General features: G+C 40.1%; 1 protein-coding gene across 1 annotated transcript; it reads left to right on the top strand.

Annotated features, from left to right (window-relative positions):
- The first annotated feature begins 15,552 nt into the window (after nucleotides 1-15,552).
- On the top strand, nucleotides 15,553-24,639 carry PRPF38B (pre-mRNA processing factor 38B). The gene is made up of 6 exons (XM_019457694.2): nucleotides 15,553-16,129; nucleotides 18,991-19,059; nucleotides 19,347-19,498; nucleotides 19,579-19,639; nucleotides 22,074-22,297; nucleotides 22,594-24,639. The coding sequence occupies exons 1-6, from the start codon at nucleotides 15,848-15,850 to the stop codon at nucleotides 23,453-23,455; spliced, it is 1,650 nt and encodes a 549-aa protein (XP_019313239.1). The 5' UTR covers nucleotides 15,553-15,847; the 3' UTR covers nucleotides 23,456-24,639.
- Nucleotides 24,640-25,251: the final 612 nt, after the last annotated feature.

The following is a 25,251-nucleotide window of genomic DNA, read 5'->3' as shown; positions in this document are numbered from 1 at the left end:
TGACCCATCTAGCCCATCCCCCACCCACTTCCCTTCATCAACCCTCAGTTTGTTCTCTATCATTAAGAGTCTCTGGTAGTTTGTTTCCCTCTTTTTTCCCCCTTCCCATATATTCATCTGTTTTGTTTCTTAAATTCCACATATGAGAGAAATCATATGGTATTTGACTTTCTCTGACTGGTTTATTTCGCTTAGCATAATACACTCTGGCACTATCCACGTCGTTGCAAATGGCAAGATTTCATTCTTTTGATCGCCAAGTAATATTCCAGTGTGTGTGTGTGTGTGTGTGTGTGTGTGTGTGTGTGTGTGTACGTACCACATCTTCTTTATCCATTCATCATTGAAAATTTGACCTCTTTTTGGATATTGTTGATAATGCTGCTACAAACAGCACGGTGCATGTATCCCTTCAAATCTGTATTTTTGTATCCTTTGGGTAAATATCAAAATGCTGGAGCATAGGGTAGTTCTACTTTTAGCTTTCTGAGGAAACTCCATACTTAAAAAAAAAAAAAAAAACACCTTTGGAGTATCCTTGTTATCAAGCAGGAAATAAAAGATTATCCCCCCTTATCAATGTTCCACAAGTTAACCTCTAACTTCAGGGCTATAAACTATCTGGGGCTTCTCATTCATAGATAGTAACTCAGAGAAAGTTACAATATTCAAGAAAGGCAGATGTCTGTGAGCCAGCTTATACTCTGTATGATACTAAAAATATCATGTAGGATGCCTGGGTGGTTCAGTTTGTTAAGCATCCCGCTCTTGATTTCCACTCAGGTCATGATTTCACGGTCCATGAGATCAAGCCTCACATGGGATTCATGCTTACAGCACAGAGCCTGCCTGGGACTCTTGCTCTCCCTCTCCCACTGTCCCTCCTCCATTCACGCGCGCACACATGTGCTGGCTCGCTCTCTCTCCCTCTCTCTCAAAATAAATAAACTTTAAAAGTAAATAAATTAATTAGTTAAATAAAAATATTTTCCCCCACATTGTATAAACCCACAAAACCTGGATCTGCCCTGCCAGGATCAGGTCTAGAGGAGTTGCTTGTACATCACAATTACTCTGATCCCACTCTCAATATAGTGTGGCAAGACCTCAGGCACATGGTGGTCCTCACTCTCAACAGGAGAGATCTGTTTGGTCCACTTTGGTCAAATCTCCACTCCTGGGTCAATCACATGTAAGGGCTGAGCAGTTGTTCAAGCTCACGGGGGACATAGGGCTCCCTCTGTGGGTTTGGAAGATCAGGACTTCTTATAGAGAAGCATGGTTGGAGAGGAAGTAGGACAGATAACTTGGTGGCCCTCAAGTTCCTTATCTGAAGAATGAGAATTAAAAAGATCTATCAAAGTGAGAGAAACGAAGAATTAAAATATCTAAAGAATGGTATAAATTTAAGATATTTTAGGGGCGCCTGGGTGGCTCAGTTGGTTGGGCGGCCGACTTCGGCTCAGGTAATGATCTCGCAGTTCGTGAGTTCGAGCCCCGCGTCGGGCTCTGTGCTGACAGCTCAGAGCCTGGAGCCTGTTTCAGATTCTGTGTCTCCCTCTCTCTGACCCTCCCCCATTCATGCTCTGTCTCCCTCTGTCTCAAAAATAAATAAACGTTAAAAAAAATTTTTTAAATAAAATTTAAGATATTTTATTCATTTTTTTAATGTTTATTTCTTTTTGAGAGAAAGCAAGAGTGAGTGGGGGAGGGGCAGAGAGAGAGGGAGACAGAATCCAAAGCAGCCTCACACTGTCACTGCAAAGTCCGACTCAGAGCTAGAACCCACCAACCCACCATGATCATGAGATCATGACCTGAGCTGAAGTCAGATGCTCAACTGACTGAGCCACCCAGGCACCCCTAAGATATTTTTAAAACAAAAATGACTTTTTTTTTAAGTTTATTTATTTATTTTTGAGAGAGACAGAGCAAGTGGCGAAGAGGGAGAGAGAGAATCCCAAGCAGGCTCCATGCTGTCAGCATGGAGCCTGATGTGGGGCTCAAACCCACAAAATGTGACATTGTGACCTGAGCCAAAACCAAGAGTCAGACGCTTAACTGACTAAGCCACCCAGGCTCCCCCCAAAATGACTTTTAACACCAAACTGGTGATCTGATAAAAGATGGGATGGGTGGAATGAAGATAAAGTTTTCTGATATTTATTTATTTAGAAATGTATTAAATCAGAGCTCGTAGTGGCAAGAAATTTATGATAAGATACTGAATTCTCACCTAATCTCTCAGAAAAGTAGAGAAAGCAACTACTGTATACATCCTAGAATAAGACCCAACCACCAAGGGGATTTTTTACCAAAAACACCACCACGAAAAACACCAGTTGGCCCATCTGAGGCTCCGCACTGGATGTCAGAACCTCTGCCACCTCTGCTACCATACTTGTCAGAAGATTAATCCCTAGACATGGGGCCACCTTCTTCCATTGCTCACTTTTGAAACTAATTCTATGGGTATATCTGATAAGTTGAGTAGAGTTTGTATCCGGCAGTCAGTGTATTGGTATGCAAGCTTTTGGGGAGGTATTGTTGCATCCACACGACTCCTGAAACAGAATGCTACGGGCACCAGTGACAGTCACAACAAAGTTTATTGCAATAAGAGGCAAGGCCAACTGATCGGACCGACACTCTGGACCAGAGTGTGGTCTCGAACAGCCGGGGTACAGAGTTTTTATAGCCGACCACATCGTCTTATCATCACCTGGGAACAGAACAAAGGAATAGTTCCCAGATGGGGGTGGAAACAGTTCAGACATGCCCTGGCCCCAATCCAATCAAACATTAATCCATCCCTTGATTGATAGGATAAGGCTGTTATCTCTTAACCTATAGTTTTAAAACAAAGCGGTTATTTCTTAAGGCTACAGGTTAGCCCTACACTACAATTTAACCCTTACAGTGTGGGTGAGGATTCTATCTTGAGACGAATATCATTATGTGGGAAATTACCAAATTTAAAAAGAGCATTCAGGGGCGCCTGACTGGCTCAGTCAGTTGAGCGTCCAACTTCCACTCAGGTCATGATCTCAAGGTTCATGAGTTTGAGCCCCACATCAGGCTCTGTGCTGACAGCTTAGAGCCTGGAGCCTGCTTCGGATTCTGTGTCTCCATCGCTCTCTCTCTGTCCCTTACCGCTTGGGCTCTCTCTCTCTCAAAAATAAATAAATAAACATTAAAAAATATTTTTAAAAAATAAATAAATAATAAAAATAAAAAGCGTTCAAAGCTACAAATGATAAATTTCTACCTCAAAAAGGCACACTTTTATGTCTCAGGCCATAAAAGCCACAAGAAGAATCAAAAAGAGCTAGATTCCAGGAAATAAGTCCATAAGAGTAAAGCAACAATTAGTACTTCATTATAGATAACTTTTATTAAGCAATTGCAGAGCGTATATGTGATGCTAGACATTGCACATATAGTATCCATTTACTCTTCATAAGAACCTGCAAGCTAGGTACCAATGATTCTATGTTACAGGTAAAAAAAAAAAAACAAAAACAAAAAACCTGAGACCTAAAGTTACCCAAGATTGGAGCACCTGGCTGGCTCAGTCAGTAGAGCATTCGACTCTTTTGATCTCAGGGTCCTGAGTTCAAGCCCCACATTGAGCATAGAGCCTGCTTTAAAAAATTATGGGGCACCTGGGTGGCTTCATTGGTTAAGCACCTGACTTGGGCTCAGGTCATGATCTCACAATTCATGAGTTTGAGCCCCATGTCGGGCTCTCTGCTGTCAGCACGGAACCTGCTTAGGATCCTCTGTCTCCCTCTCTCTCTCTTCCCCTCCCCCACTCGCTGGCACATTTTCTCTCTCTCTCTTTCTCTCTCTCTCTCTCTCAGAAATAAGCATTTACAAAAATAAAAGAGTTTTAAAATAATAAATAAATAAATAAATAAATAAATAAATAAAGTTATCCAAGATCTAAATTCCATAAGCAGCAGAACTAGACTGAGAGCCCAGGTCAGTCTGGCTCTCACCATGTTCCAGCTACAGCTGGGGGCTGATATTTTCTCTCTTGGTGAGAAAATGTCTTCCAACTGCTCTATATGATTTGATTATTTAGGGGAATGCACCTAGGTTGCTTAGGGTTAAGCTTCCAACCTTGGCTCAGGTCATGACCTCATGGTGCATGAGTTTGAGCCCAACATAGGATCCCCTGTCCCCCTCTCCCTCAGCCCCTCCCCTGCTCTTGTGTTCTCTCACTCTCTCTCTCTCAAAAATAAATAAATAAACTTAAAAAAAAAAAGAAATATTAGAATTTTCTGGTCAGTACCAGTGAGGTAATCTGCCTGACAGACCCCCTGTGGTCCCCCATAAGAAGGTGAGCTTGGCTGAAACAATCGTCTTCTTGCTGGAATAACTTCCTTGTCCCACTTCCTCCTGCCTATAAAAGTCTTCCTTAGAGCTCCTTTCTATCTGCTAGATGGGATGCTGCCTGATTCATGATCATAGAATAAAGCCAGTAAGATCTTTAAATTTATTCAGTTGGACTTTTTTTGTTTGTTTAACAATGCCAAGCTGACTTGGTGATATTACACTAAAAAAATTTTTTTTAGTTTATTTTTTTTAGTAACCTCTACACCCAATCTGGGTCTTGAACTCACAACCCTGAGATCAAGAGTCACATGCTCTTCTGACTGAGCCAGCCAGGCACCCCAAAAATTATTTTTAATGATCTCTTAATAGACAATTTTGTTAGGCCCTCCTCTTATTTATTGGATACCACCTCACCTTGAAAAAACTGTCTTCCCCACCTGAAAAAGGATGTTTTACCTAGTCATTAGAGTCAGTTACCTTATGAACACCAGTGCCAACATGGCACTTTGTTTGGCACCCTGAGGTGTTTATACCCCAGGACAATGCACCATTACAAGATTTTGATGGATGAGATGTATACCTTTCTTTTGCAAAGTGGGAGAAGAAACCTATTGTGGAAGAGGAGGAGGAGGGAAGAGAGAACCAGTATTTTACCACTGATCTGAAGAAGGTCGGTTTTAGGAAAGTGCAGATATAGAAATTGGGAATCTGGAAAGTGAATCCCTTAAAACAATATGAATGTCCATGCATCCAGGCAAACCTCACAAAACCATATGAATTGTATACTTAAGGAATTTTTAGAGGAAACTATATCAAAATGCTGCATTTTCATAGTACACTGGCTTGAGAACTTAATCTTTTCTCAACTTGATAGGTCTGCTAAAAAAAAAAAAAATCAACTGAGTAAATTTAAAGATATAATTAGCTTTTTTCAAGGATCCATAAATGAGTCATATCCCATCTAGCAAATCCAAGGGAGGTCCTAGGAGTTGTACCAAATGCTTTCATAGGCAGAAGGAGGGTGGGACAAGAAAGTTATAAGACTTGATTCTTTCAAGCCTGGGTACAGGGTGGGGGTCTTATCAGACAGATGACCTTATTAGTGCTGATCAGGAAATTCCAGACTGATTCGTTTAAAAATCCATTCCTAGAAGAGGCTGCAACTGCAGTTAGGTTAGCTGTTAAGTCTTGGTGAGGCTTAGTGAAAGTGATTCCATTTTGGATCTGTTGTTTCCTTTCTTTCTTTTTTTTTTTCAAATAAGATTTTTAAGTAATTTCTACACCCAACATGGGGCTCAGATGTACAACCCTGAGATCAAGAGTTGCCTGATGCATAGACTGAGCCTGGGCCTGTTGTTTCTAATAGGTCCTTGCTCATTTTTTTTTTTTTCCCTGCTTCTTCAGAATTTGGGTATGAACCCAGCTGAATCCACATAATTCCTTTTGTTTTTTAAGTTTATTTATTTATTTTGAGAGAGAGAGAGAGAGAGAGAGAATGAGAGGGGGAGGGGCAGAGAGAAAGGGAGACAGAGAGAATCCCAAGCAGTCTCCGCACTGCCAGTGCAAAGCCTGACACGGGCCTCAAACTCATGAACCATGAGATAATGACCTTAGCCGAAATCAAGAGTTGGTTGCTTAGCTGACTGAGCCACCCAGGTGCCCCTCTTATGACTCCTTTTCTATCTCACTCCTTTCTTTTTGCTTTAGGATCTACTGCTAACTGCTTGATTTCCCTATGTTCCCCATCCAAATTCCAGCAAGGATCTGGAAGCCCCAGCTCATCTCATTCAGAGGGAGCCATTATCACAGGTCACTGGCTAGCATGTCGATCAGTATTACCTCTGGTCCAACTAGCTATGGCCAGACAGCCAACATCACTTGGTATAAATCATGGCCACATAGGGTTGCCCTGCCAAAAGCACCAGGAGTGAGACAGTTACACATAGAAGGGGCAATGGGTGTACAAAAGCTATACAGAGAAGGGGCTGTTATTCACAGTTATTCTCTTCTTACATGATTTTCAAAGGTTTGAGTACAACCTCTGAAATATTCCCTATTTCTTGTTAACAGCTTGAAAAAAATCTGGTATCAAGTTTATGACCCATCTGCTAACTAGATCAATCCCATCTGTAATCCTGGCCATGCTACAAGGCCGGCAGCCACACAAAATATCTCTGGCAGAAACTGTTATCAGGATTGAGATTCCTAATGGGAAGTGAAAAGTTAACAGATTTAGAAAGTAAGACTGCATTAACATTTTCAAGGTGAATTTAGAATATAATAAAAATGTTAAATGCTTTTTAGAAAGCAATAATGGACAACACTGAAGGTCACAGGGACAACACTGAAGGTCACAGTATGTACTAAGTCCTGTTCTAAGCATTTACATATATATCAAGAAATTTTATTCACATAAAACCTGAGAAAGTAGGTAATAATAACATCCCTACTTTAACAGATGAGAAAACAAAAGCAGAGAAAGGTGAAACAATTTGTCCAAATTAAAATAGTGGAGACAGAATTTAAACCCAGGTGTCCTGGCTGCAAAGTGCTATGCTGCCTGTGGCCCTTTTTTTTTTTTTTTTTTTTTTTACAGCAACATGCTGGTTATGTGAGAAGTGAGATGATTCATATTCAGAAATACCAAATAAAAGCTGTGCTGTCTAGTTAACAGGAGGTTTACAACCTGTTGGAAATATGTATCAACGCCACCACCCACCCCCAATGGAGTGCCAAACCCTTAGATACTTCACTTCCTGGTTCTTTTTACCCCCCTCGCTGTTTCATGGGCTTATTTTTCGCGGGCTTTGCAATGAGCATATGTCAGAGAACTGAAGTCTCTGTGTCACCTCAAGGAATGTACATTTGCTCCACTCAGACCTCATTTTGCCTTACCTGGACATAGCCGGCTTGGGTTGGGGAGGGTAAGGCTAAACCTGTGTAGTACACAGCCAATGAGGAATCAGGGGAGGGACTTGACGCTAGGAGATAAATTGCCTGCTGTTAACTGCGCATCAGGCATCCGCTCTTGCAAGAACGTTGCAAGCCATGCTTCACTGTGCTCCAAGTCTCCATGTCCATCCTTTGGGTGGGTCAGTGGGCTTATCTCTTACAGTTAAGTGAAATGATGTAGAAAAGCCTTTTTCAGAAAACTAAGATTTAACCATTAAAAAAAAAATTAATGTTTTATTTAGTTTTGAGCGAGAGAAACAGAGTATGAGTGTGGGACGAGCAGACAGAGAGGGAGACACAGAATCCAAAGCAGGCTCTGGGCTCTGAGCTGTCAGCACAGAGCCCAATGCAGGGCTCGAACTGGCGAACCATGAGATCATGACCCGAGGAGAAGTCAGATGCTCAACCACTGAGCTACCCAGGTGCCCCAAGGGTTAACTATTAAATAACTTGGGGCCTGGGTGGCTCGGTCAGTTAGGCATTTGGCTTTAGCTCGGGTCATGATCTAGTTCCTGAGTTTGAGGCCCACATTGGACTCTGCTGACAGCTCAGAGCCTGGAGCCTATTTCAGATTCTGTGTCTTCCTCTCTCTCTGCCCCTCCCCTACTTGCACTCTGTCTCTCTCTTTCAAAAATAAACATTAAAAAAAATTTTTTTAACTTAAATAACTTTAATAATTTCATTTAAGTTTTTCTAAAATATATAATCTCATGTCCCAATAACTATAATTTAAGTAATTCAGGTTCATTCTTATGAAATGTTATCTTACATTGTGATTACTGCTCCATCCTTGAAAGAAACTGTTGCATTTTGAGACATGAATCCCTCCTTATTATTTTCTATCTTTCCCTGACATGGCATTAACTGACTTTCTTGGACTGTTCTCACATTCATTGAATACTTTGGATCAGTCTCACTCTCCAACCAAATAGAAGCAACAATTCATAGAGTTGTCTATTCACTTAATAAATAAATACTGTGATATTGTGACATAATAAGACATATACATATATCTGGTCTTCATTCCCAGTTCCTGAAACAAGAGCTTCTAAATCCCTTCCAGTCTCTAGAGGGATAAAAGTGCCTTTTTTGTCTTGTTTTGTTTTGTTTTTTAGTGTTTGTTTTTGAGACAGAGAGAGAGAGTTTGTGTGTGTGTGTGAGAGAGAGAGAGAGAGAGCGGGGGAGGAGCAGAGAGAGAGGGAGGCAGGGGATCCAAAGTGGGCTCCCATCTACAGCAACTTGCCCAATGCAGGTCTCAATCAGAACCATGAGATCATGACCTAAGCCAAAGTCAGACACTTAACCAACAGAGTCACCCAGGTGCTCCCAAAGTGCCTTTTTGTATGCTAATAAGATGACTCTAGATAGGACCCCAGATAGCATCAGGTGGGAGCTGATTGCCAGATAAACCAAATCATGTGATTAGAGGGCTGGAACTTTCAGTCCCATCCTTGACATTCATGACCAATGATATAATCAATAATGTCAATTTAATAGAAACTCCATTAAAAAAATGCTAAGTAATGAGTTTCAAAGAGCTTCCAAGTTGCTGAACACATCCATGTGCTGATAGGGTAGTACACCCCAAACTCCTCTGGGATAGAAGCTGCTGCACTTGAGACCCTTCTGGACCTTGTCCTGTCACTTCTTCACCTCCTCATCATTTGTATCCCTTATATTAAAAGATAACATCCTTCGGGGCACCTGGGTGGCTCGGTCAGTTAAGTGTCCGACTTCGGCTCAGGTCATGATCTCACAGTCCGTGAGTTCAAGCCCCGCATCGGGCTCTGTGCTGACAGCTCAGAGCCTGGAGCCTGTTTCAGATTCTGTGTCTCCCTCTCTCTCTGCCCCTCCCCTGTTCATGCTCTGCCTCTCTCTGTCTCGAAAAAAAAAAAAAAAAAAAAAAAAAAGTTAAAAAAAATTAAAAAAAAAGATAACATCCTTAAAAAAAATAAATGAAAGATAACATCCTTTAAGTGTCATTTATAACAGCAACTAGTGTATCCCTGAATTCAGAGAGCTATGATAGCAAATTGTCAAACCTGAAGAGGGGGTCAAGGGAACTCCCAATTTGTATCCAAAGGACAAAAGTATATGTAACCTGGGGCCCCGCTATTTGTAATTTTGTCTGAAATTGGGGCAGTTTTGTGGGAGTGAGCCCTTAACCCATACAGTCTGTGCTAATTCTGAGTAGTTAGTGCCAGAATTGATTTAAATTGTAGAATATCTAGTCAATGTCTAAAGAGTTTGAAAATTGGTTGGTGTGGGGGCGCCTGGGTGGCTCAGTCAGTTGGGTGGCCGACTTCGGCTCAGGTCATGATCTCTCGGTCCGTGAGTTCGAGCCCCGCGTCGGGCTCTGTGGTGACTGCTCAGAGCCTGGAGCCTGTTTCCGATTCTGTCTCCCTCTCTCTGACCCTCCCCCATTCATGCTCTGTCTCTCTCTGTCTCAAAAATAAATAAAATGTTAAAAAAAAAAAATCTAAAAAAAAAAAGAAAATTGGTTGGTGTGTATATCCAGGCAGAAGGTAGGGGTGGGGGTGGGGGTGAAACCACACATTTGATGTCAGAAATATTGTGAGAAGAAAAATGATTTTAACTATTTACTTAGTACCTATTATGTGTCCATCCCTATGCCTAGTGCTGGGAATGATTCACTGAAAGACCCTCCCTCTGGTGGCTGAAGGTGACAAATCAGATTATTACATTATAATCAGGATTATGTATTCATTTGTATGACTGTACCAATTTTTCCTATCACCCTTGAAAAAAATTTAAGTAGTATAATAGTGACAAAGAGTTCCCCGAATACATCATTTGTTCTTTCATGCCTCAGAGCCTTTGCACAGGCTAGCCCTAACTAGAATATCCTTTCCCTTTTATATGCCTGGTTAACTCTAATGATTGTTTTTTAAGTAATCTCTACACCCAGCATGGGGCTGAAACTTATGACCCTGAAACCAAGATTCGGACACTTAACCAACTGAGCCACCCATGCACCCCTCGATTTGTAGTTGTTCTAAGCAGTAAATTGTTCAAAATGCCAGAACATTTATTTTAGTTACACATGGCAATTATTTTACCTCTTTACTTGTTTATTAGTGAACTATACATATTTATTGAGCAACTACTACATGCCGACATGCCAGGCTTTTTTTTTTTTAAGAAATTGATGGAAACATAAAGGTCCTAGAGTAACCAAAGCAATTTTAAAAAGGAAGAATGAAGTTGGAAGATTTAACCTACTCAACTTCAAAACTTGCTATGAAGCCACCGTAATCAAGATAGTTGGGTATTGGTGAAAAGACAAACATAAGGATCAACAGAACAGACACAGACCTATACATGGTGTGTAATTTTTGACAAAGATGTTAAAGCAATTCAATACGGAAAGAAGTCTTTTCAACAAATAGTACTGGATCACTTGAATATCTCTAGGGGGGGAGGGGGAGTGAAAACCAACTCTATCTCACACTGTAGGCAAAAAGTAACTCAAAATGGATCACAGACCTAAGTGTCAAAACCCAAACTATAGGGGCGCCTGGGTGGCTCAGTCGGTTGAATGTCTGACTTCGGCTCAGGTCATGATCTCACAGTTTGTGAGTTCGAGCCCCATGTCAGGCTCTGTGCAGATAGCTCAGAGCCTGGAGCCTGCTTCAGATCCTGTGTCTCCCTCTCTCTCTCTGCCCCTTCCCCACTCATGCTCTGTCTCTCTCTGTCTCTCAAAAATGAATAAACGTTAAAAAAAAAAAAAAACCCAAACTATAAAACTTTTAGAAAACATAAGAGAATGTCATTGCCACCTTAGCGTTGATAGTTCTTAAACATAAAAAGTGCGAATCATAAGCAAAACAAAAATTTGGTAACTTGGATTTCATTAGAATAAAAAACCGTTTGCTCTTTGAAAGCCACCATTAAGAAAATTAAAAGGCAAGCCACAGACTATGTGAAAATACTTGCAAAACACATATTAGACAAAGGACTTATATTCAGATCATATGAAGAATTCTTCCAACTCAATAGGAAGACCAATAACCACGTAAGGATATGGGCAAAATATTTGAAGTAACTTCAAAATAGAAGATAATGCAAACTGACAGAAAATGACTGCCTGGGGATGGAGTTGGAGAGAGAGATGGATTAGAAAAATAGAAAAAGGCATGAGAACTTTTGGAAGTGATGTGTTATCTTGATTGTGGTGATGACAATGACTGCTGTGGTCTGAATGTATCCCTGCAAAATTCATGTGTTGAAATTCTTTTTTTTTTTTTTTTAAGTTTACTTATTTATTTTGAGAGAAAGAGAGAGAGAGAACAATCGGAGGAGGGGGAGAGGATCTGAATTGGGCTCTGTGCCAACAGCAGAGTCCAATGCAGGGCTCAAACTCACAAACCAGGAGATCATGACCTGAGTTGAAGTCAGACTTAGCCACCCAGGGGCCCCAATGTGTTGAAATTTTAACCTCCAAAGTAACCTATTAGGAGGTGAGGTCTTGGAGAGGTATTTAATTCATGAGGGTAGAGCCCACATTCATGAGATTAGATTAGTGCTCTTATAAAAAAGACCCCAGGAGGTTCCCCACCCTTTCAACCATGTGACTATAGCTAGCCGGTGCCAACTATGAACCAGGAAGAGCATGTCCCTTGATCTTGGACTACTAGTCAGAACTGTGAGAAATAAATTACTTTTATAAGCTACCCAGTTTGCGCTATTTTGTTATAACAGCATGAATGGACTAAGACAATGGGTGTGCACATGTCAAAACAGATCAAACCAGACTTATCTGCTTTATCTATATGCAGTGTAGTGTTTCTAATTTAAATATGAATGGTTAATTTTTAATGAGGAATAATAGTAATATCTTCAGGCTGTTGTAGGAGTCATTGACTGTGCTAAGCATTTTATCATAATACCTGGCTCCCTTAGTTTGGTGCTACTGAGACTTAGACATTAAACCTCAACCTCCACTGAGCTCATTAAATTAGAGTCTAGGGGTAAATAGTGTCTAAGACTAGATCCTATGTTTTAGGGAATTTTTATTTATTTTATTATTTTTATTTTTTTAATTTTACTTTAAGTAGGCTTCATGCCCAGCACAAACAGAGCTCAAACTCACAAGCCTGAGATCAAGATCTGAGATCAACAGTCATACCTGGAGCCTGCTTAGGATTCTGTGTCTCCCTCTCTCTCTGCCCCTCCCTGCCTCCTTCTCTCTCTCTCTCTCAAAATAAATAAACATTAAAAAAAAAAAAAAAAGCCATTCAACTGACTGAGCCACCCAAGCACCCCCATATAGTAAGGAATTATTAAAACATCACAGAATTTGGGGGGTACCTGGGTGGCTCGGTCAGTTGAGCGTCTGACTCTTGATTTCTGCTCAGGTCGTAATTTCACGGTTTGTGAGTTCGAGCCCCCATCAGGCTCTGTGTTGACAGTACGGAACCTGCTTGGGATTCTCTCTTGTGCTATCTCTCTGCTTCTCCCCTGCTCGAATTCTCTCTCTCTCCCCCTCTAAATAAATAAACAGTAAAAAATAAAAAAGATCATAGAATTTGGCAATTGGGAGTGTCACTAGAAAAATTCAATAAACTTATTATCCAAACAGAAAAATACCTGTCTGCCTGGCTACCTAATTCAGTAGAGCATGTGACTCTTGAACTTGAGGTTGTGGGTTCGAGACACATGTTGGGTGCAGAGATTGCTTAAAAATAAAATCTTTAGGGGCATCTGGGTGACTTTGTCAATTAAGCATCTGACTTCGGCTTGGGTCATGATCTCAGTTTGTGAGTTCAAGCCCCTGGATAGGCTCTGCACTGACAGTGTGGAGCCTGGAGCCTGCTTTGGATTCTGTGTCTCCTCTCTCTCTCTGCCCCTCACGCCATTTGTGCTCACATGTGCACGCGCTCTCTCAAAAATAAACATGAAAAAAAATTTTTTTAAATAAATAGAATCTTTAAAAGTAAATAAAAACAAAAAGGAAAGAAGTCTTAAAAAAGGAAGAAAAATACACGTAAAGGAAAAACTGGGTTCAAAATTCTTTTTCTTTTTTAAAAAAATGTTTTAATGTTATTTAATTTTATTTATTTTTGGGGGGGGGGGGAGAGAAGGGACAGAGAGAGAGGGAGACCGAGGATCTGAAGTGAGCTCTGTGCTGACAGCAAAGAGCCCAAAAAGGGGCTTGAACTCAAGAGCTGTGAGATCATGACCTGAGCTGAAGTCAGAGGCTTACCAGGCACCCCTCAAAATTCTTTTTAATTGTATTTTTTTATGTTTATTTATTTTTGAGAGGGAGAAAGAGAGGAAAAGAGTGCGAGTGGGGGGGGGGGGGGGGAGGGGCAGAGAGAGAGGGAGACAGAATCAGAAGCAGGCTCCAGGCTCTGTGCTGAAAGCACAGAAGCAGGGCTCGACCTCATGAACTGTGAGATTGTTACCGGAGCCAATGTCAGATGTTTAACCGACTGAGCCACGCAGGCACCCCTTTTCCGTTGTATTTTTAACTTGGTAATTCATTAGAGATTGAGATCATCAGTTTTCCTTGGAGAGTGCATTGGTATAAACTAATGTATAGAAAAACAAGATTTACTAGGAAGTGAAACCGCTTCTCTCAAAGCTTCATTTCTTTAATGTAAAATAAAGGATGATCATTCATGTACTGTCTAACTCTATTAGTCACTCCAACCCTTCATTTATCATTTATCTTTCCTTGCATTGTCATACTGTGGTCTCCCAGTTTACCTCCTACTGCTTTATCTTCGGTCTCCTGCTGGTTCATCTTCATCTAGGTGTGGATTTTTCCCAAGGTTTCTCTTACCCTTTCCCCTCCTCAGTGTCTAGGCCACTGAAAGTGAAGATCTCCACTTTCAAACTTCCAACCCCAATAGTTTCTAGGAAAGAGTAAATGATAAAAAGTGCCACAGGGGCTCCTGGTTGGCTTAGTCCAAAGAGCATGAGACTCAATCTTGGGTCCTGAGGTCAAGCCCCACGTTGGGTATAGAGATTAAACAAATAAAACTTTAAAAAAAAAAAAAAAGTGCCACAGAAATCATATAGGACGAAGAATGAAAAAGTCATTGAATTTTGGCAATTGGGATGTCACTAAGTGAGCCATCCAAGGTTTTGAGGAGGGGTTTTGTACTTTTGTAACAAAGAATCTGGCAGTACTCTGAAGAGTACTGAAGAATGGATTGGAGCCAGAGAATATTAGGAATATTAGCATCTAAAAGCAGATTTAGGGGTTTAATTATGTAGCCCTTGGATTTAAACATCATTAAATTCCTAATGTTTCAACTTGGCATTCCAGGCATTAAACAGTGGCCCAATTCCAACCAGGCCATTACTCTCCCTCCCATAAGCGTTATTTCCCTGCTCCTGTAACTGGGCTATTTTCGCTCTAACAAACCTGATCTTTCCTGCTTCTACATATCTTCAGGGTGATCTCTGCTGATAAAGCTGAGCAGCCTGACAGGATCTGTAGAAACTTAAGTGCTTTTTCGCAGCTTTCTCTTAACTCCAAATACCATTAATCTCTCTAGGTTAACAATAGCTTTTGAGAGACAAGACCGATTTCTGACTCATTTTTACACCTCCCGCCTCCTCAACCCCATCTCCCACCCCGTCAATGCCTCGCCCAATGTTTACCACTCAGAATGCATCCGCATAATGAACTAACTCGAGTAAGGAGGAAAGAAAATGCACCTAACACATACTTGGAGAACTCTACTAGTCGCTACAAGTACCGTCGCTCTTTTAATGTTCAGATGTTTTAAGCGCCCAGCACATTTTCCAATCTTACAGCTGAATAAATTTAGGCTCAAACAATAAATCCTCCGGTCGTACCCTACATCCGGCAGACAGAAAGATGTAACAATTGCATCGGAATCACATGGAGGAATAAAGTCCTGATCATCCTTCCTTACAGAGAATCTTAAAACTGAACTCAAGAGACGAAGGTACTTCACAGAAGTCAGAGTCACGAATTCGCAAGCATATATCCATGCGAACCCTTTCCTGTCCGGCTTTCAAGAGGAGAAACTGGGCCCGCAGCCCAGATCCTAAAGCATAGGAACTGAACCTATAACCCCCTTCCCCTGACTCCTAGATTCCCAGGGGAAATCTCCCGAGTCGGGCACCGGTGACCACCGAGGGGACCTCAGCGTGCACAGAACGTGCGGAACTAGGAAGAGGAATTTCCAGCCCAGCTGGGCGTCTCTGATTGGCTCCCGGCTCATCTTGGAACTCTGGGGCGTGAGGCGTCACTTCCGCCGGGCCCGCCATCTTGTTCCCAGGGGCAGTTGGCGGAAGAGATCGCGCTCCGTGGCCGCCGGCTCGCCTTCTGCCGGGAGTTCTCGCAGCTCGCGTCTCGGCGTTTGCTCTCGATCCAGCGTCCATTCGTCGGCGTCCTCGTTGCCCTCCCTCACCCAGCCGGGGGACAGCGAGGCGGTCCCCTCTCCCGACGGCGTTCCATGGAGTAGGGTCCCGGACCGTTGTCCCGAAGAGCGAGATCGAGCTTGGCCCCCCTCCCCCTCCCTTCTCCCTCCCTCCTTCCTTCCGCCGCAACATGGCTAACAACAGCCCCGCGCTGACAGGCAACTCGCAGCCGCAGCACCAGGCGGCCGCAGCCGCGGCCCAGCAGCAGCAGCAGCAGCAGTGCGGCGGCGGTGGCGCCACCAAGCCGGCGGTCTCGGGCAAGCAGGGAAATGTGCTGCCGCTGTGGGGCAACGAGAAGACTATGAACCTCAACCCCATGATCTTGACCAATATCCTGTCGTCGCCTTATTTCAAAGTGCAGCTCTACGAGCTCAAGACCTACCACGAGGTGGTGGACGAGATCTACTTTAAGGTACGAAGAGTCTTGGCCTTGGGGGGGCAGGGGGCGGTCGGGTTAAGCTCGGAGGAAGGTATACGGTTGGGCGGAGGCAGCCCTTGAGGTCTGAGCATTTGTAGGTGCGGGAAGGTGGGGAGGGGGAGCGGTGGCCAGTAGTCTGCCAGGGAGGGGTCAAATGGGGGCCGCCCTCTCATTTCTTTTTCAGATTTTTAGGGCTGGGAGAGCCCGCCGCTATCGAACTCTCCTCCCGCAACCTCCTGCCCACCCCTGGGGGGAGTTGGATGGGAGGGTAGAAAAGAGTAACCATCCTCTCCAGTTTACAGCTTTAAAATTATTCTTTTTGACGTGCATCTACTCAGCGCCAACTTGTTGGTGCTTCGCCCGCTCACCCTGGGCCAGGGCGTGTATTGACTACAGTGTTGGCCTCGTGTTGTTGGTATTCTCTGTCCGACCCAGACAGGGAAATGGTCAGTGCGTGTTGCGGGTGGGGGTGGGAGGGTTGAGGGTGGAGAGGAGCCAGTGCAAGAGGTGTGCAGAAGAAGGCCTGGAAATTTTCCCAGCAGGAAGTCAGGAGTAAGTGGTCTCAGTAACTTGTGCATTGGGCTTATTTAGAATTATCTGGGCCCTGGGCTTCTGCGGCAGGGTCGGTGCTGGCTTGGCTGTGCTGGGGAGCTCACCTGGCGCCTCCTCACTGCACTCTTGTCTCAGTTCTTGTTTCGTTAGCAGGATTGACTCAGTCTTGCAGCGAGGCTCGGAGCAGCCCAGGGTCGCAGGTAGAGGTATGCACTATTAATCATGCTCAATCGCCATAAATGCATTTCCCTGGTTAAATGAACGGCTATTTAGGTATTTTTTGGCCATTGGTTTTGGGCTTTTCTTCACCAACTAGATAGGTTTCCTCCACTTACCTGCAAATTATATAGTTTAAAAATATCTTCCAGGCCTCTTACGGTTAATTAATATTTTAAGGAATATTAATAATAGAATTAATGACCTTTAAATATTTTAGCTAGAGCATCTAATACAATACCATCCATTTTGTTTATTTGACTCTGAAAACACTTGACAGACCACATAAAGTATTTTCTGTGATCTGAACATATCTGTAGAGGTGTTAGCAAAAGGAAATTCTCTTTATTTGCTTTTAGGTTATATTTTATCCACAATCTACCCCCCCCCCCCCTTAAGTGATTAGGTTATCAAAGGATTTGAGATAGTTTTTTTATAGAAAGCCATATTTTGAGAATACAGTTCAACCTTGGGTATGTAAAGTACACTGAAATTTTGTTATCCTTTTACAAGAGTATTGTAAGTAATTGTAATACTGTGAACTAGGTTTTTTTTAGCTTTTAAAAAGGTAAGGTCTTTTTCAGCATGAATACAGTATGGTGAATATTTAATTCTTAGCTTTGTGTAGTAAACTTCAATTGAAAATTGGGTTCCTGCCCTTTTTGTGGCAGGTTCTGTTTAATAATACAGCAAATGTTACTGTGAAAGAGGAAAAGTTTGTTTTCAAATTTCAAATACTGTGTTTTGAAAACTTAAGATTATACTAGAAATAATTTAAATTTAGTTGTAAAATTAAAGACCCAGGTTTTGTTATCAAGATGTCCAGATCAAATAATTACTGAAATATGTATGCTTCTAGTTTTAAGTCGGATTTTGTCTTGCATCCACCCCTTTGGCTAGCTGGGAAGGAATTGAAACATCTTTAATATAGCAAACTGGGGGAACGAAATGAAATAGTAAAGCAGTGCTGAGGAAAATAGTGTAGAGCTCTAAATGCGTGCTTTTCTGTCTGAAGCCACTGAAAAAGATTATAAAATGTAATCATGGATGGGTAAAAATACAGTTTTAGAAATGCATAGTGAAAGAACAGGGTTTAATTTTGTTTTTATTTTAGACTAAATATGGATCTTATTTTTCCAAAACACCTTGAGTTATATATTATTGAGTTAATATTTGTTCTTTGCTATTTTTAGGTAAAGTATGTGGTTTTTATAGGGTACTCACTTCAACAAAGACGATATTGTATCGATTACACTTAATATAATGAATGACTAGTCACACTCAGTTTTTTGGCAGTTTATATTATGGGGAAAATTGACTTGGTTCATGTAATTAGGCTGAAAATAAATTACACACTAACAAGAATGATCTGTGTAGGCGTGGTCCTTGTAATTTCATCTTTAATCAGGAATGAACATAATGCCTGTTCATGGTAAAAAAAACCCAAAACATGCAAAGTTCCATAATTTTGCATTACAAGTAACTTGTTACTGTTTTAACGTACATACTTCCAAGTCATTTGTTTTATAATGTAAAATTTTAAAACCACCATAAAATTATCAAGGGTGTTGAAGAATTTTTTTTGAAATAAATACTAAAACTTCATTGATTCTATTTATGTATTTATGTATTCATTTTATTTATTTATCTTGATCCTTTTTATTTAAATTGGAGCCTTAAATCCAATTTAAAATGAGAATTTTATTTTTTTAGGCAACTCATAATAAGATACAGAGTTGATCTGTTATCAAATATTTTTTACAAATATATGAGACTACTAGAAATCTCTTGGCTCCACACGTATCCGCTCTCTACAAAGCTATTTTAATGGAATCTCTGCTCATAAAGCTGTTGAGGTTTTGTTAAGCCCTGGCAGTTTTATTGGTGCTCTTTAAAATCTAAGCAGTTTTTAAAAGATGTTTTAAAGTTTAAAAGATTTTAAACAAAATACATGCATCATGTCAGAATACCCAACTTCCAAACATTTGGAAGAAGCTGCTCTGATATGGAATTGGGTTTACTTTAATCGTGGTTTTAAAAAAAATTCAAAGTATGAATGTTTGTTGTGTTCCTCTTTTCTATTTCAGGTCACACATGTTGAACCATGGGAGAAAGGAAGCAGGAAAACAGCGGGCCAAACGGGGATGTGCGGAGGGGTAAGTAGAAGTACGTGCATTTTTCAGTTTTTCTGTGTCTGATAACTAAGTTGATATTTAGGAAACTAAAAGTCTGACAGTTACCAAATGGCAGTTGACAAAGCTTAGAAGTTTGTTTTTTTGTTTTGATTCTAGTGTCTGATGAATGGGGTTAGAAAAGTTACTATTTATTAAAGCTCCATTCTCAGTTCTGGATTATATCTTGTTATTAATACCTAATGGGATGAATCATTGGTGTCAAATGTCTCTGTTAATTTACTATTTTATCTTAACTGTTTCTCCTAAAGGTTCGAGGTGTTGGAACAGGAGGAATAGTTTCTACAGCTTTCTGCCTGTTATACAAATTATTTACCCTGAAGTTAACTCGCAAGCAAGTGATGGGTCTCATAACACACACGGACTCTCCATATATTAGAGCCCTTGGATTTATGTATATAAGGTAAGCATGCATTTATCTACATTTCTATTAAATATGTCATTTTAAATCACATAAGCCTAATCAATCTTTTGTTATTCTAGGTACACACAGCCCCCTACAGATCTATGGGACTGGTTTGAATCCTTCCTTGATGATGAAGAGGTATGTCAACAAGGGTAATAATTAGTTTTCTTCTGATTATTCTCATGTTTTTAATATCTTTTATTTATTGGAGGCTTAGTGTTTTTCAGAATTTTCTGTAGTTAAATTTATTTTACTCATACTTTTGGAATGAATGTCCTTTTACTAAGGCTTCGTGGACTTTATATACCTTAGGTTAAGTTTCTTAAATTTATTTTTCTTAACTGTTTAAGTGTGTTTTGGTAACAAGTGAAAATTTATTCTTTCTAATTACATTTTGTATATTGCATTGATCTGACCTGTGCAGTTGATAGTGACTTTTTAAGTGGGCCATGCTCAAGATTGAGGCGTTAAGACCTGTGCATACAATACTAATTATAGCACTTTCTTCTCCTGGAACTTTTCAGTTCTTTATGCTCTAACTTCTTGCACATGTTAATACTCCCACTTGCATAGAAGTGCAGAGTCAAAGAGCTGAGTGGGAGTTAAATAGGGTGAGAATTTAGATGACTTATTCAAGATGATCAAAATATTTGAATTCTAGCTTTCTGACTCCTGATATACTATGCATATTTATAAAGCCAGAAAAAAAACCCTTTTTTAAAATTTGTACTTTAGGTTTTTTTAACTAAAAAAAATTTTTAAAGCAAGCTCTACACCCAGCGTAGGACTTGAATTCATGAGCCTGAGATCAAGAGTCGCATACTCTTCTGAGTCAGCTAGGCGCCCCTTTTTGTTATTTAATTATAAATCTAGTTTACCATTCAAGCTTAACAAGGTTGAGCTTGTTACATACATTCAGAAAGTAAAAGTTACTTTGGGAATCGTAATTATGTCAGATTTAAATCATATATACATATATTGATATGTTTACACAGTGAAGTCCAAGATCTCAAAAGGTACTTAAAACATTCCTGTATTGTCTATACATAAGCTCCCATCATTTTGTATTTTAAGGTCCATAAAGTAAACTTTGAGTGCTATGTTTCAGTAGTCCTATTTAAAACATTTATTCAGGGGCGCCTGAGTGGCTCAGTCGGTTGAGCGTCTGACTTTGGCTCAGGTCATGATCTCGCGGTCCATGAGTTCGAGCCCCACGTCAGGCTCTGGGCTGATGGCTCAGAGCCTGGAGCCTGTTTCTGATTCTGTGTCTCGCTCTCTCTCTGCCCCTCCCCCGTTCATGCTCTGTCTCTCTCTGTCTCAAAAATAAATAAACGCTAAAAAAAAAAAATTTATAAAACATTTATTCAAAGGATTTATTAAAGGGTCATTCTAATAGAGATTTTTCTAGTGTGTTTTTGTTAATTCGTGCACACCTAAAAAAAATCTCACTAGTGTAGATAGACAATGAGAATTTTTCTCTGCATTTTTTTGGTGGGGGCTGTTTACTGAATTGTTTGTATTTTTGAAGAAGCAGAAAACATACTGGGTGATAAATCACAATCTTTAAAATTGTTTTTCTTTTTAGATGAGATTTTTCAGGCCAAAGCACTTCTCCCTTCTATATTTAAAAAGCATGTTCCTCTTTATGATTGGTATTGTATTAGGTTTGTTTCTGAATGCTTCTATTTAATCTGTTTTTTATTGTATTTACAAACCTGAGGATCTCTATTTAAGCTAACTTATTGTTTTCTTCCTTAGATATCTGCAGCGATTATATTTGGAAATACTGTATATCTGAACACTTAAATGTGTGTGAGTGCAAGCAGTTTTACCTTTAGCTCTTGTTTTCCTGTTTAGATAACAAATCTCACTTTCCTTGTGTGCTTGCACTATAGGTTTGGGACTGACAATAGCTGACTAACATGTCCTGAGCTGTGAGAGGGCATAGCAAGAAGGCCTTCATGCGGTAATGACCCTTTTCAGAGACAATGGTCATCATGGATTATGCGTTTCCAATTATTTGTTCATTTATTTATTTTCTACATAACTCTAAATTAGAAACCTCACTGCTTCATGGCAGTTGGTTTGCTATTGCTTCCAGTTTTATTAGGGCTTCATTTTATATTAGAGCTGTTAAAAGATATCTTTAGACATGATTGTCTGAAGTAGTTCATACGTGTAGTTAGGCTACAGTGCTAGGAATGATGTGTGCAGACGTGTCCACAGAAAGAAATACGTACTTAGTAGGTATGTGGAATATTAGTTTAAGTTTATTGTTCCACAGAGTTTAGTAATCTAAGGGGCTGTTTCATACTCCTTTTAACTGAGTGAGCTCAGTGCTCTTTATGCCCACAAGGCTGCAGGATTTGTTCTCACCTGCATGCACACACTAAGCCCAAATATTTCTCTGTATCGTTCATTGCCAGATTAGTAGGGTACACAAATTAAAATTTTTCTGTTAGAATTTTTTGTATTTGAGATTCCAAAGATGGTAATATTTTTATAGTATTCACATACGTATTGAAATTATTATTTTTTTTTGACGGCTAGGGTATCTTTTGTGTTTTTGTAGGACCTAGATGTGAAGGCTGGTGGAGGCTGTGTAATGACCATTGGAGAAATGCTACGGTCTTTTCTCACAAAGCTGGAGTGGTTTTCTACCCTGTTTCCAAGAATTCCAGTTCCAGTTCAGAAGAATATTGATCAACAGATTAAAACTCGGCCTAGAAAAATCAAAAAAGATGGGAAGGAAGGTGCTGAGGAAATAGACAGACATGTTGAACGCAGGCGTTCGAGGTAATGTAACTCCTTGAATTACTTTAAAAATAGGCTTTATACAAAGGTCCTTGGAAATCAGTGGCAAATTCGTAGGAAATTTTATGCTGTTCATGTTAGTCAGCTTTTATGCTGTTCATTTTATGCGTTTGTCACTTTTAACCCCAAAAGGTCATTTTCTGCCTTTCAAGGCCTTTAATTGTTCCTAACGTGTTTGTGTAAGTCTGGGGATATAAATAAATAACACTGATGAAAGTTAAAGTTTTAGGATATGTTTTATTCATTGAAATGTTTTTCTTTCCTTTTTTAAATATTAGGTCTCCAAGGAGATCACTGAGTCCACGGAGGTCCCCAAGAAGGTCAAGAAGTAGAAGTCATCATCGAGAGGGCCATGGGTCTTCTAGTTTTGACCGAGAATTAGAAAGAGAGAAAGAACGCCAGCGACTAGAGCGTGAAGCCAAAGAAAGGGAGAAAGAAAGGCGAAGATCCCGAAGTATCGATCGGGGATTAGAACGCAGGCGGAGTAGCAGAAGCAGGGAAAGGCATAGAACTCGTAGTCGAAGTCGGGATAGGAAAGGGGACCGAAGGGACAGGGATCGGGAAAGAGAGAAAGAAAATGAGAGAGGTAGAAGACGAGATCGTGACTATGATAAGGAAAGAGGCAATGACCGAGAAAAGGAGAGAGAGCGATCGAGAGAACGGTCCAAGGAAAGGAGAAGTAGAGGTGAGGTAGAAGAGAAGAAACACAAAGAAGATAAAGATGATAGGCGGCACAGAGATGACAAAAAGGATTCCAAAAAGGAGAAAAAACACAGTAGGAGTAGAAGCAGAGAAAGGAAACACAGAAGTAGGAGTAGAAGTAGAAATGCAGGGAAACGAAGCAGAAGCAGAAGCAAAGAGAAATCAAGTAAACATAAAAATGAAAGTAAAGAAAAATCAAATAAACGAAGTAGAAGTGGCAGTCAAGGAAGAACTGACAGTGTTGAAAAATCAAGAAAACGGGAACATAGCCCCAGCAAAGAAAAATCTAGAAAGCGTAGCAGAAGCAAAGAACGTTCCCACAAACGAGATCACAGTGATAGTAAGGACCAGTCTGACAAACATGATCGTCGAAGGAGCCAAAGTATAGAACCAGAGAGCCAAGAAAAACAACATAAAAACAAAGATGAGACTGTGTGAAAATTTTTTTGTAAAAGTGGATCACATTGAATCCTATAAATGTTTGATTAAATCTGCTTTCTTTTTCTTCCTCCCAAGTTGAGATTGTGCAGTAGTTACGCACTCTTCAAGCTCCCTGTAGGCTGCATTTTCATTTCCTCTTTTGTGTAGGGAAGTGCCTTTGTAATCCCATTTATTGCATTGATGTTTTCACCCAATTGTTGAGTTTGATACATGATGCACAGATTGTTCTTGCATTTTTATTGTTTAATTGTTTTTGAGATGTACAGTCTGTACATATGTCCTGAAAATGTTTTAATTCCTTTGGCATGGTTGCCATGTTGGTTAAATTTGTATAAGGCAATAAACTGCCACTAATTCTATTTTTGTTTTGTAGGTGTGGGATTATGGTTTGTGTACTGAAGTTAGCATGGCTGTGCTTTTCATAATAGAATGCTAAAGACTTTGAGAATGGATCTTGGATGTCTTTTATAGGAGAATTTTGTGCTTTCAGTGTTCATGAAGGCAGCAGTTGTAGGATTAACATTCTTGTCCACTGTATATTATCTTGGAAGGCTCTTGTTACTATGTTACACTTAATATTCTCCACAGTTAACTTTAGAGAGATTCATGACAAGTTCGTTTCTGATGCAGAGGTTTCAATTAGGCTGTGATTTGATCAAAAGTCCTTTTAGCATTCTACCTCAAAGGGACACTGTTAGTATGCCTAAAGTTTATTCACTTAGCTTTCCTTTTTTATTTGAAAAAATTCATGACATGTAATCTTTTTTTCTTGAATTTATCAGATTTTAAAGTACTATATTAAAGGAGAAAAATAATGTCTAAAGCCTAGCATTCTTGCAGCAACCCTGTACTAACGTGAAATTGGGAGAGGGTGGGGCAGATGAGTAGAGAAATAGATTCAAGCCTGAAGCTTCCAAAGCATTTTTATAAATGGGAAATACTTAAATTATGAAACCGCTTGATATAGTGTCCTTTTTTTAAAATTCAAAACTTTTTTTATTGATAATGAAGATTGCTGTTTGAGTTTTTAAACTTAATCTAGAACAGAGAAGTATTAAAAGTAATGCTATGCTGCATTATTTAAGATTATCAACAAACTATTTGATAGATTGTTCTTATGACTTGTATTCTGATTACAGAGAACGATCATGAGTGTGGAATAAATACTGGATTAAATCCTTTATTCTGGGTGTTGGCTTTCGCCCCACTTGTCAGCATTTTTTTAAGTATTTTTGTTGTGGAAATTGAAACAGTGTTAAGAGTCCCATTTTGTGTAGAGGGCTAGATATCTCAGTGCCCAGATGACCAGTGAATTTTAAACGTGTAGACTAGAATTGGACATACCTGATAGTAACCCTTACTAGGTTCTAAATAACAGCGGTTCCCTTTGTCATTGGGTGTTCTCTGTGTCACTAGGTGGTTCTTTGGATTGGAGGATTACTTAGTTTTCACGTCAAAGGTGCTTATTGAGATACTTTGCACTTGGATCACATATTAGAATCCTTTAAAATTTGGACTTGAAGTAACTTTTATAAGATTAACTCATCTAGTTTTTCTTAGAACAAGAAATGGAGGTGCAAGGTGATTTGTTCAGTCAGTGCCAAGACAAAGTGAGTGTATATCATATTACCATGTTTTATCTCACTGTTCATATTGGCCAGCTTGATGGGCACTCAGAAGCCACCTTGCAAAAGTGTTAAATGGGGCAAACAAGTACATTTCAATGTACAAACAAGTCCCTTTATGTATCGGCTTAACATTTGTACCTACCTAACTCCAGAAAAATCTCATTA

Source organism: Panthera pardus, unplaced genomic scaffold (assembly GCF_024362965.1).
Source record: "Panthera pardus isolate Hobbes unplaced genomic scaffold, ASM2436296v1 HiC_scaffold_11, whole genome shotgun sequence".
In the NCBI taxonomy this organism is placed as follows: Eukaryota; Metazoa; Chordata; class Mammalia; order Carnivora; family Felidae; genus Panthera; species Panthera pardus.
The sequence above is the reverse complement of the archived record's forward strand: the minus strand, read 5'-3'. Positions and strand labels throughout refer to the sequence as shown.